Source organism: Pleurodeles waltl, chromosome 3_1 (genome assembly GCF_031143425.1).
Source record: "Pleurodeles waltl isolate 20211129_DDA chromosome 3_1, aPleWal1.hap1.20221129, whole genome shotgun sequence".
Classification (NCBI taxonomy): domain Eukaryota; kingdom Metazoa; phylum Chordata; class Amphibia; order Caudata; family Salamandridae; genus Pleurodeles; species Pleurodeles waltl.
This window is the reverse complement of record NC_090440.1, coordinates 1,585,194,396-1,585,210,489: the sequence shown is the minus strand read 5'-3', so window position 1 is coordinate 1,585,210,489 and position 16,094 is coordinate 1,585,194,396. Positions and strand designations below refer to the sequence as shown.

General features: G+C 46.6%; 1 protein-coding gene across 26 annotated transcripts in view; it reads right to left on the bottom strand.

Moving 5' to 3' along the window:
• The window catches only part of NEB (nebulin), a 375,459-nt gene that overhangs the window by 287,821 nt on the left and 71,544 nt on the right, over positions 1-16,094 (bottom strand). For all 26 annotated transcript variants that reach the window (XM_069225183.1, XM_069225192.1, XM_069225189.1 and 23 more), the window contains 5 exons: positions 15,439-15,537; positions 4,922-5,026; positions 3,912-4,019; positions 3,701-3,814; positions 389-586 (listed from right to left, as the gene is read on the bottom strand). In XM_069225183.1, the coding sequence (XP_069081284.1) occupies positions 389-586; positions 3,701-3,814; positions 3,912-4,019; positions 4,922-5,026; positions 15,439-15,537 (624 nt within the window). The remainder of the gene's footprint in view (positions 1-388; positions 587-3,700; positions 3,815-3,911; positions 4,020-4,921; positions 5,027-15,438; positions 15,538-16,094) is intronic.

Below are 16,094 nucleotides of genomic sequence, written 5' to 3'. Positions count from 1 at the left end.
ATTACAAAATGTTTGAATGGACCATCCAAAACCATTTTGCATTACACTACATTTCAATTTGAGGAACAATCACATTGGTCAGCATACTTTTCTAAAATACAGGATACTGGTGAGACAAGCAATTGAAGCTGGTTCTCTGGAAAAGGACACAAGCTTGCTTGACCTTTCAATTTTAATCCATCAGGGGGATGCAAAGAATGGACTGCCAAGCCACAATCTTGCGTTAATGTAATGGCAAATTAATAAACTTTTTGATCATCTTTTTTGGTCTTCTGTGACAACCAACAAATTAGCAAATTCTTAAACTATCATTATTAATAATCTGAAACAAAATAGCTGTATTCATGAGCCTAAGATAAACCACATAAGCAAAACCAGTAATACTTACATCACTTTGTATCGTGTATGATTTCTTTGCAAGGGCTACATTAACACTATCGGGAGGGTAGAAGTAATTATGTAGTAAGTGTTTGTAATCTATGTTGCTGGCAATAGATTGTGCCTTCTTAGCCAATGTTACAGGAATCATATCTAGAGGAGAGGAGTATTTGGTCTTCGTTTTTTCGTAATCTTTTTTGTATTCAATCTGTAGAACAAAAAATAACAATTAAACAGAGCATAACTGTTTATCGACTGACATCAAAGAATTGCAAACATTGCCCCTCAGAAGCCCCTGTGACATTATTTCAATTATCTAATTACTTTTAATTTCTCCACTTCTATCTTCTAACTTCTATCCCCTATATTATTTTAATATTCTGTATGTTTTTGTGTGTCTTGCTCGGTGTGCCTGTGTGTAATTCATTGGAGTTGCCTTTGTGAGAATAGGCAATACATAAGAATAAAATATAGTAATTTAATGTAATAGTGCCCAAAAGCTTATCTAAACTTTGAATATATTTGATGAAATCCAATCTTCTGTGTAAGTAACAGTAAGTAAGTAACAGACATTTGTTAAAGTCCATTGTTCACCTTGGTGCAATTGTTTCCTGTCGGTCACCCCACCCACAGCTTGCACATATCTCCCTTTGCCCAAAATGAGCACACCCTAATACAGGTTCTTCAGCGCACAAGGAAAAACTAGTTGAAGGGGTCCTGGTTAAACTGCAAACTCTAAATCCTAGCATAAATTCAGACTGTAATCTCATAGGGTTCTGTATGACTTTAATGACATTTTATACCAGGCAAAACACTGCATCTCACTTTGACACTGTCCATTACAACTTTCTTGTATCAATAATCAAGAGGAGATAGGAAGGTAGTCTAATGTATTGATAATGATAGCCCTAAACTCAGGGGTATGACATTTTCTTGCACACTTGCATGTGGTGGGGAAAGTAAGTCCACCTGCTCTGAGGCGGCCTATTAGTATATGACCTAATGTTACCATTTCAGACAATTCAAAAGGGTTTATTTTTTCTATGACATTGTCACTAAATCTAGACGTGCCCAGGATGTTTACATGGGATGAGTTCACTCTCATTGTTAGTTTAATATATACATGCATTTGATAGTAGACTGCATCAAAAGGCAGAAGGGGAAATATTCATCAAATCATTTAAAAAGGCAGGATGAGTACTACAATAGTACTCTGCTATGTACTCCTACTTGCCTTTTTGAATCAACCTGAAAAATCCAACTCCCTTTTAACAACCCCCTACAATACATTTCCATATTTTCTTAGGTTGATTATCACAGATTTACCATTTCACATAAGTTTTAAGACCTAACGTTCTCACCAAAACAAACAGATTTTCCCTTCCTTTAGACTGTCTCCCTCTCTCATTGTTTCACTATTGTGGGAATCTTGGGGGCCTACTCACAAACTGCATTTTGTAGTATGTAAAGTAGTATTACAGAAGTACTACTCACATATAAAAAAATGCTTTTCACAAACCTACAGGTAGATGATGCTTTCTTATATTTTGTGTGCAGAGCTTTCCACTACCATGCCACACACCTAGGTATATGTTTTGATAGGAAATGAGGCAGGGGCAAGGGGGGGCTGACTTGAAAATGGTGGATATTTATTAAAAACTGGGAGGAGGTTAGGAAGAGATAAGGAGATGTTTAGGGAGAGACATGCTAATACAAACACACACCCAAAAAAGAGAATGATCATTGCCATTAACAAAGTACTACAGCCCTAAAAGGTGTCAAAACAAGTGTAAATGTACTCTGGTCCAGCCTTGAACTACGTCAAATGCAATACATGGCCACTTACAGGTACTGAAATACTCTCCATCCAACATTTACACTCATAAATCCTGTTCTAGAATGCTACACTCCCTGATTTGAGGGCTAAATCTGCACTTGGAAACAATGACTAACAAAAAAGTGTAGACTTACAGCTAGTGAACATACACATGTATATTTACCTTTAACAATAGGCAGCATAGTATAAGATTCCTACCATTCTTATTTCATACTGCCAGTGTACCTCAGTACATCTAGTGGCATGCTTTAATTTATTCATGATATAAATTTTAAAAACTACAGAATCAACCCACACAGGCAACCGTCAACAAGAAGCCCTAAACAATGTTATCAAACCCAGCGCCAAAGTGTATAACCAACCTGAGACTTAAAATGTGCATGATACCTAACCAAATCTGAGACCTGAACTATGCATGATACCTCCCAAAAATCAAATGACACTCACTAATGCTCATCCTTCTTACCCCTGAAGCTACAGAAATGTTGTTATTAAGTTGGAGAAGTGGATTCTGTGTACTTTAGTATGCACATGGACAGGCAAATAGGTGAAAAAGGAGGGGATTATGTTGCATCCCTGTATTCTATCATCATGAATGTGCCAATTTTTCAACAGGGTAACAATTTGTCATACTGGGGTTCTGATTCATAATATTTTTAATGCTATCATACCATAGATTTTTATATCAAATGGGATAATCAGGGATGGGTCCTCTTGAGTTGCCTTACTTCCAGAGGCTTGAGGCACATATCTCCTAAACATGTAAGATAGTCCAGCCCTTTTAGGTCTTTGCAGAAGGTCACCATGATAGTGAGTTCCATGTACTTTTTGTGTCTTCCTACAAACTGTTCCATGTAAAATGGGAATGTTTAACTTAAATTTCTCTTGTCAGAGAAAGACGTGAATTTCAGACAGCACTGCATTAAGGAATGTTTAAGCTAGGAAATAATAACATTTCCATCACACACAATCAACACCACACTCTTCATCCTTAGTGATTTCCTTCTATACTGAACACATTAATGACTTTATTGGTGGGTCCACAAAACCAAGTGGATTGCTGGTCAAATGACTGAGCTCTTGCTCGAAATCTAAACATCAAAAACATGGTCTGCTTCCTAATTTGAAATACGATGCTGGCTGCAAATGTAGCTGGTTGCATCTTACTCATCAGTTGACTGCTGGCTACTAAATTTAATGTGTAGAAGGATAAAGGAACAAATACTCTCTAAATATTATGAAACACAACCAAGAACCCTTTAACAATGACTATGCTAAAGACTCAAATCAGGTATTTGCCTTTCTATCACGGAGTGTAATCTGCTGAAACTATGGTATATCCTTAAATCCATACTTAGCTTTTTTGTTACATATGTATTGGTAAATGATGACCTTCATTGATTGTCTGTGATTCTTTCCTGTTGCTACATGAGGCTTTGAGATAGATTTGTCTAAAAGGTGCTGAGCTCCAACCTCCGTACTTACATTGCTCTGCATGTGGCCCACTTTCATAGAATGCAACATCTTTGGGTCATCCTGGATACTAAGGGCTCCAACCATCTTTCCTTTGTTCTTTTCATAATCCATTTTATATGCCACCTGCCCCATGAAAGAAGGGACACAAAAGATTACTAAATTGAACTCTTAAAAAAAAGCATAACAACTGAATTATGTTATGTTCAGTAGGTGCACTCACATCACTTGCTTTTCTTCTGTTGGCTTTAGCGGCAATCAGGGGAATTGCATCAACTTTTATTTCGAATTTCTTTGCTTTAGACCTCTCCCAGTCATATTTGTACATATTCTGTAATAAAACAAATGAAATGTTAAACCATGCCTCAGTCTCTCCCCAAGTGAAGAGCTGTGAACCTACAACTAAAGCAAAACGTCTAATTGAAGGAATTTATGGCCTTCATACACAAAAAGTCTACATTGCGCCTGTGCCTTCTTGACTTGTAAGTGTTGAGCGATACAACTCCATCCATTTTTCATCATGGTCCTGTCTCTCTTTTCACCCCCTCATCCCAACCCTGTCACTGGTATAAATCTCAAATCAAGACCGAAACATGAAGGTTGGCCCCTATTGCTCTAGCACGTCTGTGCTGATGAATGCATCTTTCTAAGTTACTTTTTTAAAGTACATAAAAAAAATATTTAAGGTAGATAGGAGACAAAATATTTCATACCATTTCGATTTCAAAGTAAATAGACATTTCCGAAGCGCTTAAAGTCAAACCAGAATTACTTCAAACTACATGACTCAAACCTCTCACAGAGTCATTAATTATACCTATTCCCAGAAAGACCAGTTTATCATTTGGGACTTCTGCTATTTTCACTCTATTTCTGTTTTGAGATCATCATGTTTCCTAACCGGACTCCTCTCCTCACTAAGGTCTGAATAAAAGGAGCCTGGGTTAGGGGGGCAACAGTGCCTATGTCGGAATCACTGATTCAGCAGAAGGAATCTGTGTGTGGAAACACCGACGGACATTCCGTGTCCAGATTTGCATCCTGTGCAAACTGTAATCAGACAGGACGATGTCTACCAGCGAAATACTACTCCGCCGGACTCGCAGTCAGGCCCTTATTGCCTATTATTACATCACTCAAAGTGATTTGCTTCACCCCCTACGTTTAGGCACACAAAAAGCATGACACAGCACAGACAGATCGATAGAAAAAATATAAAGGCATATTACTTACATCACTGAGGTTATATGCATTAACTCTGGACTGAAGGATGAAGGGGGAATCAGCTGGTATGGAACACTTGAACTTTTTGGCCTCATAATCAGCTTTATAGTTTAGCTGGAAAAGTAAGAAAACATGTTGTTAATACAACAGATCGCGTGCGTGTGTGTGTTTGCACTTTGCAAATATGAATTTAGCTGCGTAATGATAAATATTCATACACTATGCTTGATTAGAAAGCCAATTCATATTTCTGAGTGGGAAGATCGCTGCTTGGATGAGCACAGGTTGGGTACAGTTGTCATTAGGGTCACCCAGGGTAATGAGTGGGGGGCACGGGATGGTCTTTTAGGTATTCTAAAAGGTACATAAATGTTAGTCCTGAGGTCAGTAGGTTCCAGTGTCGTACCAGTCAGGGTCTCGTGGGAGACATTTTTCTGGATTTTATGATAGTTTATTGAGAGATGTGCAAGGTTTTATTAGTGTGCCTATGACAGCATCTGGGGAGATAAGTGAGGGTTTGTTAAGGATTATGGGAGGGTCAATTGTACTATGACTGGAATAAAAATGAAGTTCCGTTTGTCTATGAAAAGTGCAGATTTTCAGGAAATGAAATGCATCATAGGTGGCGAGGGACAGAAAGAAAGATCAAAAGAAGAACAAGTGCGGCATTTTATGAAATATATAGGTACTTTGATTACTTTGGAGGTGTCATCCAATATATTACCAATATTTTATACATCAGTGTTGGACTTTTGGCCATACGCATGGTCATCCCTAGTCTTTTTGCCTCCTTCCTCCTGGTTTTTCTGACCTTTCGCTGTTGGCTCTAGGACTCTGAGCACTTTATCACTGCTGACCAGTGTTAAAGTGCAGGTGCTCTCCCATCTAAAGTTGGTATGATTGGCTTATACCTGATTGGCATATTTAATTTACCTATAAGTCCCTTGTACAGTGGTATCTCTATACCCAGGGCCTGTAAATTAAATACTACTAGTGGGCCTGCAGCGCTGCTTGCGCCACCCACTGAAGTAGACTTTCAAACCTGTCTCAGGCCTGCTAGCGCAGGGCCTGTGTGCGCAGTTTCTGCCACAGGGACCTGGCATCTAAATTTACTTGCCAGGCCCAGGACTCCCCTTTTACTACATGTAAGTCACCCCTAAAGTACGCCCTGTGGGCAGGGTGCCATGTATGTAGAAAGGCAGGACATGTGCCATATTGCATGGCCTGTCCTGGTAGTGACAAACAGCCTAACTTGGTGTCTCACTGCTGTGAGTGCTGCCTTCTCATAGGATTGCATTAGAAATGCCCTGCCTTATGTGTAGGGGTATTGTCTGATTTATGAGGGCTAGCGTAGGCGTGTTTGGTATGGTTGTGATGGTGATAATAAATACTGCTTACTGGTGTGGGTGTATTTTTTATTACTATCACAGAAATGCCACTTCTAGAAAGTGCGCATTTATCTGTGCTTATGATTCTGGTGTTTTGCAGCTTGACTCCAATCCACGTCTGGGCAGAGTGACAGTTGGGGCTTTGTGCATACTTTTCAGACAGCCTGTACACAGGGAGGGTGGAGGTGTCACTGAGGTGCATCTACATACTGAATAGTCTTCCTGGGCTGAGAGAAGGGAGAGGCGGGGCACACCTACATTTGTAAAGGCTGTGCCCTGGCCTCACACAATAGGGTCGTTAACCCCCCACTGATGTTTGGAGCCTGTGCTGAAAGGAGAGAGGGGGCACTCCCAGAACCAGTTGTAACTGGCTGGAACCTCCTCTCCCTACCACTGTAAAACACTGTAAGAACTGACTATAAGTACAGGGGAATTTTCCCCACAATTTGAACATTCTTGGAACTTGGAACTGGACACAGAACGCTGATGAATGGACTCACCAGGAAACCGCCATGGACTGCTGCTGCTGTGCTGACCTGTGACCTGCCTGGTCACTAGGAGGAACTGCCACCATCTGCACCCTTTGTGCTGGCCTGTAGCTGAGCCCACCAGCCCTGTGCTCCTTTTTGCTTAAGTTGTTCCCAGGGGCAGGGTGCTGTGGCCCCTGACCCCTGCACCGATCTCCTACAGCGTTGCTTTAGCGCTTAGGGAAAGCGCTCTTCCTTATAGCTGCTGCAGAGGATCACCGCCGCAACCGGGGCTGTTGAGGTGTCTTAGCGCTTTGAAAGCGCCTTTCTTGTGCCCAGGGAAATCACCGCCGCAGCCCAGGCTGCATGATTGTCTTAGCGCTGTGAAAAGCGCTTGATGGAAATCACCGCCGCAGCCCAGGCTGCCTAATTGTCCTAGCGCTATGAAAAGCGCTTGATGGAAGTTCACCGCCGCAGCCGGGTTCGTTGGTTGCCTCTGAGCGCGAGGAGCGCGCTCAGCTCTGTGCCCCCGGGGCACAGGAAGGATCACTTTGTTCGGAAATCGGAGCTGGCACGCTCCTAGCGGGCTCCCGGGGGACGCGCCCTTCTCAGGGCGCCCCCGGGGCACCAAGAGGCCCATCCCGGGCCGCAACGTCATCCGAGGGAGAGGCTGCGCCTCTCCCTCTCTAGCAGGAGTCCCGGAGGACTCGCCTGCTCTGCCAGGGCCGGGCGCAGCCTCACCGGAGGCTCGCCCTGGCCCCTGGCTCTCTGGTTGGCCCCCTCGCGGGCCAGGAGTCACGAATCTAGGGGTCTCCCTCCAAGAAAGGGCCACGGAGGCCCCGGGAGACCCCCGACGGTAGCGGGACCCCCGGAGGGGCCCGCCTTTGTACAAGGAGGGGGTGCGAGGCGCCCCCCCTCCCCTCTTTGACCATTGGGTGACCTGGGCCCCCCACAGGAGGGCCGGTGGAGGCCCGGGGGAGCCCCAGTGATCGCGGGCCCCAGGAGGGACCCCACAGCAATACCGAGGGGGTGCGTGCCGCCCCCCTCTTCCCCAAGGTTCCAAGGAGGCCCCCCTCATTGCGCAGAGGAGCGCTGGGGGCCCCTTTCTTCTTTGTTTTAGGCACTGGAGGTGCCTTTTCATCATTTACAGGTACTTTTTAAAATGGACCAATATGATTATGAATTGAAGTTCTTGTTACAGACTTTTCTAATTGTGATATATTGCCTACCTGTTACATGATGCTTTTACATATGTGTGCACATGTTCCTTTTATGGACATGACTTGCTAATATGTTTCCCTAACTTGCCATAGATTTTCTAATGTTCCTACTATGGGCGTTTTATGATATTCTAATGACAAGTGTGCTAATGTAATAACGTGTTTCCTGACTACTGCTTATGTTGCAGAATACTGAGTAACCTGTGTGTTATGTGTGACTACTGCTAGTTTGCAGAGTAATTAATGTGTAACGTGTTCTGACAACTGCTAAGGTAGCAGGATAGTACTGTTATGTGATGTTGGTCTAATAATTACGTTGTGTACAATACAGTGTATTTTCATATAATCTGGTGTTGTGTTTCCTTTGTGGTGGGGATATTGCGTCACATGTATGTGTGTGTTGTGCAAACGCTTTACGCATTGCCTCCGGGTTAAGCCTGACTGCTCGTGCCAAGCTACCAAGGGGGTGAGCAGGGGTTATCTTGGACGTGTAACTCCCTTGCCCTGACTAGAGTGGGTAAGTTCTGCCTGGCTGAGGTGCATACCCTAGCCAACCAGAAACCCCATTTCTAACATTGGAAGTCAGCGGTGAGGATAGGACTTGCGCTTGCACAATACCATTGTGACTCATTATTTCACTACAAGGATTGCGTTTAGACCATCACATGTTTGGCTTCTCTTAACTTTCTCTCTTTGGTCATTTTTCCTGTTTTCAGTTCTCACGCTTGGGTATTGTGGTTGTCACAGTTGAGTTATTTGTACCTTTTCAAGATGGGGCTTACCTTTGATTTAGAGGACCTGCCGTTTTACACGCAGGGGGAATTAGAGGGGTTCTGTAGAGAGAGAGGGCTGCCTGTAGAAGGGGACCTCAGGAGATCTCTGAATTTCTTTGAAAGGTTTGTGACATTTACCCAGGGAGGGAGTGTGCGTAGGGGGTACCCAGAGGATCCTGAGTGTAGCGAGGGTTCCCAATGGGAGGGCTCCCAGACCTCATCCCTAGAGAGTGGTAGAGAGACTGATCAGGAGGGTGAGAATGACCGGTTGGGGACGCCAGTTGACAGGGAAGGCCCCAGTGATAGGGAGTCCCTTGCTGGGCCCAGTGTAAGAAGCAGGGCTACCTCTCATTCCTTGACGCCTGATGAGCTAAGAGATAGGCGGGAAGAGAGGGGCCTGAAGTTGCAGTTAGCGCGCCTAGCTGTTGAGGAGAGAAGGGCTGAGGTAGAGAAGGCCTTAGTACAGGAGAGAATGGCAGAGGCAGAGAGGGCCTTTGCCAGAGAAAGACTCGCTCTAGAGCGCAGTCTGAAGGTTCTGGACTCACCAGCGCTGCAGGTGGAGTCCAGTGGTGGCAGCAATGTACAGTGCTGTAGCAAAGATGTTCCTCACATACCCATAGATCTGGTACCTAGGTTCCAAGAGGGGGGTGACATACGTCAGTGGTTAAAGGAATATGAGAAGGCTCTGGTAGAGCGCAGGATCCCTGAGAAGGATTGGGGAACTGGCCTAGGGAGTTTTATTCCTGAGGAGGGGAGGGATGCCCTACTGACTCTAGAAGAGAGTGACAGGGAGGGGTACTCCGCTGTGAAGAACGCACTGATTGTGAAGTATGGTTTTTCCCCTGAGGAATACAGAAAAAGGTTTAGGGGTGGTAAGAAACTGTCCCACCAGTCTTGGGAGGAGTTTGTGGAGGCTTGCTGCATTGCACTAGATGGATGGGTGAAGGGTAGCACAGTAAACAATTTTGAAGGGCTGTTTAATCTGATTCTCAGAGAGCACCTGTTTCGTTGTTGTTTTTCAGAGTTACGCCAACACTTGTCAGTGTGTGAGCTCTCTGACCCCAGGGAGCTTGCAAAGGAGGCAGACTTCTGGTTGCGTACCAGAGGGTCTGGTGTGACATTAGGGGGTGTTCCTAATGAGAGTGGTCTAGGTGTTTCCCAACAAGGTGTGGTGGGAAAGGAATGGAGTGTCCCAGGTAGGTCCCAGTGGACTGGGATGGGTGAGGGACCCCATGTCCCGTCTCTGAGGAGAGGGAATGGGGCTGGGCTGAGGCCCAAGGTGCCCAAGATACCGTCCCAGGCCCCTGAAGGTTCCATGAGTGAACGCCAGGAGGTGAGCCTAACCTGTGCCGTAGGGCCAGCTGTTCAGAAGGATCCCCTTTTGTCATTAGGACTTAGGCGGGTGGCTGGTGATAGCGTTCCGCCGGTCCTGGTGTCTGGTAGTCTCGCTCTACAGCGGAGGAGGCGGAAATCCAGGCATAGGGTTGAGAGGGGGCTGCGGGCCCCAGTGGAGAACCTGGAGGGTCAGGGGTCAGCTCTGAGTGCAGAGCCCCCCAGGAATGACCTTGGTGAGACCATTTCTGGGCTGGGGGGAATCCAGACTCTGTCCGATGGGCAGAGGTCAGGAGACCTGCGCCAGCCAGACTCTTGTGTGGCCCTTGGGGAAAGTGTTTCCCTGGTGGGGGGTAGGTGTGCCCCCCAGGAAGTCCTGGTGCGCCAGGCAAGGATTCAACCGCAGGGTGGTGACTCTGGGTTGGATGATCAGGTTCAGGGGGTAAACTCTGACCTGATGGGGAGTAGGTGTGCTCCCAAGGAAGTCCTGGTGCGCCAGGCAGTGGTTCAACCGCAGGGTAGTGACTCTGGGTTGGATTGCCAGATTCAGGGGGTAAGCTCTGATCTGGTAGGGGGTAGGTGTGCTCCCAAGGAAGTCCTGGTTCGCTGGGCAATGGTCCAGTCTAAGGGTGTCGTCCCTGGACTAAATAGACAGGTTCAAGGGGTAAACTCTGACCTGGTTGGGGGGGCGGTTAGTGTGCTCACCCCCCTGTGTGAAACTTCTGGTGGCTTCTCCCGAGGTGGGGAGACGCAGGACTCTGGAAGTGGGGTTCAGGGAGGGGGAAGCCCGCCCCGGACCCCGGTGCAACTCAAGGGTGTCGTCCCTAGGTTGGGTGGTCAGTCGCCAGGTAGTGATCCTGGGCTGGCGAGAAAGTTGTGCAGGGCTGCTGTACCCAGCACCCTGGCAAGTGTGGATTCTGGTGATACCCCTCCTAGGAGAGGAGGGCGGGATCCTAGAAGGAGGGGTAGAGGGAGGAGAGCCTCGCCTCTAGCCCCTGTAGAACCTATGGGTGCGGACCCTAGGTTGGTGGATCAGTGGCAGGGTAGAGCCCCTGAACTGATCGGAAATGGAGTGGAGACAGGTTGCTTTGCACCTGGGGCTACCGCCCCCCACTCATTATGGTTTCAGAGACCAGAGGCTCCTAGATGGCCTGGGGCCTGGTTCTGGCCATTGGCAGCTAGAGAATCCCCGTGGGTTGGTCTAGGCTGCCTGGGACGCATTGACAGAGAGATCCCAGTGGAGTCAGGAAGGCGTAGAACTGGAACATGCCCCTGCTGTTGTGGGCCTGGGTCCTTGTTCTATCGCCCCAATCAGGAAAGTACATCAAGGTATTGATTGTTCTCCCCTGGATTTTGGCTGGTAGGGGGTTGTGTTGGACTTTTGGCCATACGCATGGTCATCCCTAGTCTTTTTGCCTCCTTCCTCCTGGTTTTTCTGACCTTTCGCTGTTGGCTCTAGGACTCTGAGCACTTTATCACTGCTGACCAGTGTTAAAGTGCAGGTGCTCTCCCATCTAAAGTTGGTATGATTGGCTTATACCTGATTGGCATATTTAATTTACCTATAAGTCCCTTGTACAGTGGTATCTCTATACCCAGGGCCTGTAAATTAAATACTACTAGTGGGCCTGCAGCGCTGCTTGCGCCACCCACTGAAGTAGACTTTCAAACCTGTCTCAGGCCTGCTAGCGCAGGGCCTGTGTGCGCAGTTTCTGCCACAGGGACCTGGCATCTAAATTTACTTGCCAGGCCCAGGACTCCCCTTTTACTACATGTAAGTCACCCCTAAAGTACGCCCTGTGGGCAGGGTGCCATGTATGTAGAAAGGCAGGACATGTGCCATATTGCATGGCCTGTCCTGGTAGTGACAAACAGCCTAACTTGGTGTCTCACTGCTGTGAGTGCTGCCTTCTCATAGGATTGCATTAGAAATGCCCTGCCTTATGTGTAGGGGTATTGTCTGATTTATGAGGGCTAGCGTAGGCGTGTTTGGTATGGTTGTGATGGTGATAATAAATACTGCTTACTGGTGTGGGTGTATTTTTTATTACTATCACAGGAATGCCACTTCTAGAAAGTGCGCATTTATCTGTGCTTATGATTCTGGTGTTTTGCAGCTTGACTCCAATCCACGTCTGGGCAGAGTGACAGTTGGGGCTTTGTGCATACTTTTCAGACAGCCTGTACACAGGGAGGGTGGAGGTGTCACTGAGGTGCATCTACATACTGAATAGTCTTCCTGGGCTGAGAGAAGGGAGAGGCGGGGGACTCCTACATTTGTAAAGGCTGTGCCCTGGCCTCACACAATAGGGTCGTTAACCCCCCACTGATGTTTGGAGCCTGTGCTGAAAGGAGAGAGGGGGCACTCCCAGAACCAGTTGTAACTGGCTGGAACCTCCTCTCCCTACCACTGTAAAACACTGTAAGAACTGACTATAAGTACAGGGGAATTTTCCCCACAATTTGAACATTCTTGGAACTTGGAACTGGACACAGAACGCTGATGAATGGACTCACCAGGAAACCGCCATGGACTGCTGCTGCTGTGCTGACCTGTGACCTGCCTGGTCACTAGGAGGAACTGCCACCATCTGCACCCTTTGTGCTGGCCTGTAGCTGAGCCCACCAGCCCTGTGCTCCTTTTTGCTTAAGTTGTTCCCAGGGGCAGGGTGCTGTGGCCCCTGACCCCTGCACCGATCTCCTACAGCGTTGCTTTAGCGCTTAGGGAAAGCGCTCTTCCTTATAGCTGCTGCAGAGGATCACCGCCGCAACCGGGGCTGTTGAGGTGTCTTAGCGCTTTGAAAGCGCCTTTCTTGTGCCCAGGGAAATCACCGCCGCAGCCCAGGCTGCATGATTGTCTTAGCGCTGTGAAAAGCGCTTGATGGAAATCACCGCCGCAGCCCAGGCTGCCTAATTGTCCTAGCGCTATGAAAAGCGCTTGATGGAAGTTCACCGCCGCAGCCGGGTTCGTTGGTTGCCTCTGAGCGCGAGGAGCGCGCTCAGCTCTGTGCCCCCGGGGCACAGGAAGGATCACTTTGTTCGGAAATCGGAGCTGGCACGCTCCTAGCGGGCTCCCGGGGGACGCGCCCTTCTCAGGGCGCCCCCGGGGCACCAAGAGGCCCATCCCGGGCCGCAACGTCATCCGAGGGAGAGGCTGCGCCTCTCCCTCTCTAGCAGGAGTCCCGGAGGACTCGCCTGCTCTGCCAGGGCCGGGCGCAGCCTCACCGGATGCTCGCCCTGGCCCCTGGCTCTCTGGTTGGCCCCCTCGCGGGCCAGGAGTCACGAATCTAGGGGTCTCCCTCCAAGAAAGGGCCACGGAGGCCCCGGGAGACCCCCGACGGTAGCGGGACCCCCGGAGGGGCCCGCCTTTGTACAAGGAGGGGGTGCGAGGCGCCCCCCCTCCCCTCTTTGACCATTGGGTGACCTGGGCCCCCCACAGGAGGGCCGGTGGAGGCCCGGGGGAGCCCCAGTGATCGCGGGCCCCAGGAGGGACCCCACAGCAATACCGAGGGGGTGCGTGCCGCCCCCCTCTTCCCCAAGGTTCCAAGGAGGCCCCCCTCATTGCGCAGAGGAGCGCTGGGGGCCCCTTTCTTCTTTGTTTTAGGCACTGGAGGTGCCTTTTCATCATTTACAGGTACTTTTTAAAATGGACCAATATGATTATGAATTGAAGTTCTTGTTACAGACTTTTCTAATTGTGATATATTGCCTACCTGTTACATGATGCTTTTACATATGTGTGCACATGTTCCTTTTATGGACATGACTTGCTAATATGTTTCCCTAACTTGCCATAGATTTTCTAATGTTCCTACTATGGGCGTTTTATGATATTCTAATGACAAGTGTGCTAATGTAATAACGTGTTTCCTGACTACTGCTTATGTTGCAGAATACTGAGTAACCTGTGTGTTATGTGTGACTACTGCTAGTTTGCAGAGTAATTAATGTGTAACGTGTTCTGACAACTGCTAAGGTAGCAGGATAGTACTGTTATGTGATGTTGGTCTAATAATTACGTTGTGTACAATACAGTGTATTTTCATATAATCTGGTGTTGTGTTTCCTTTGTGGTGGGGATATTGCGTCACATGTATGTGTGTGTTGTGCAAACGCTTTACGCATTGCCTCCGGGTTAAGCCTGACTGCTCGTGCCAAGCTACCAAGGGGGTGAGCAGGGGTTATCTTGGACGTGTAACTCCCTTGCCCTGACTAGAGTGGGTAAGTTCTGCCTGGCTGAGGTGCATACCCTAGCCAACCAGAAACCCCATTTCTAACAATCAGTATATTTAACGGGCATCTTAGCTCAGGTAATATGGAGTGACAGCACGGGCTGATTTATTTTGATTTCAAATATGTTTTTCTTTTTCGTGGCATATGTAAAACAAAACATTGATTGCCTTCCCCTCCTGCTATTGTTAACATTTATATGACATCATTTTGTGAGAAATAGTAAATGGAGAAGAAAGAATACAATGTTAGCCCACGTGGCTATTCAATAAAATCTATTTTATAGCCACGAAAGAAAACAAATCAAGGGAATAAAGACCAAATGTGCATGCAGTACGACAACAGGTAGCTTGTGTATCCTGACACATTTATGGATAGAGAAAAACGGAAAGAGAACCTCTTAAGCCATCTGATGGCACAAAACAGCAGCGGTCAAAGAAGAATCTGAAAAGTACCCACATAAGTGACAAACTAAAGTCTATGACCATGAATAGTAATTGCAATGAGTGATCCAGGCACTTCCCTTCCTCTAGTGATGAGAAAGAAAATAGGATGAAACAGCATCAGATATGCTCTTCTGTGAACACCTTTGTTATACTGCAGATCAGGCGTGTTAATCTTTGGACACAAGAGGTCTACTGTAGGTTAGACATGTTGATCTGTAGACATGTGATGTCTCCACAGATCAGATATGTTCATGTATCTGTGGACAACTGTGGTGTACAACAGGTCATCCATGTTTATCAATGGACACCTGCAGTTTACTACTAGTCAGACAAATTCATCAATGACGCCTAAGGGCTACAACTAGTCCACATTTTCATCTGTGGACACATGAGGCCTACTACTCCTTGCACATTGATGTAATTTATCAAAAGGCATGAGCAGTGCAATGCATGGCCAAACCTTATCCATTTTATCTTAATATATACACGAATGGAGACTGCGTAGAGAATGTCTCTTCAAATACATCCTTTTCAGGAAAGTGCAATGAATATAACCAGTGTGGTATGGTGAATATTGTGGTTCCTTTTGCAACATAGTGAATGTCACAAGACAGAAGCATGAGAAATTCAACTCAAGGAAATTGTGATAAACAATAAATAAGTTACTTACATCGCTCAGCTGCTTGGCATTCAATGCCGCTTGAACTTGAACAGGTGAGTCGGTCACTTGGGTAAATTTCATTGTACCTGGATGCTGCCTGTAGGTGTGCTGGAAAGATGCACAGAAGAGACATTAATATAAAGTATGCATAGCTTTTTAGTACATGGCTATGTGCATGCTGATGGAATCAATAATATTGTTTGCAGTGCACAGATGGATACTCTGCTGTAATCCCTCACGATTTTGGCAACACCAATGCAGAGCCCTTCTTTTTTATCATGTGTGCACTGTCATTCCCTGAAAAGTTCATACACTAGTTCTTAATCTTCTTCACAAAAAGGAATGGCCGCTGTAGGACATCTAAAAAAAACTCTGTTTATCACCTAGTCTGGTGTCTTATCAGCTAAATCATAGGGCTATCAGGAGACGCTTAAGGTCCCTTTCGACTATCGATGACATCACATTATTTCTATCTAGGTAGTAGACTGTTGTCCTGGTTTTTTTAAACAATCTTCATAACAGTGACTAATAACAGGAATAAACAACTAGCTATTAAAACTAAAAACAAAGTAGGGCAAATTTAACTTTTAGTCCCTGTTATTGCACAATACAGGGGTGACCTTACTGGCCACAACGATTGCTCTGTGTAGCTCATAACTGTCCAC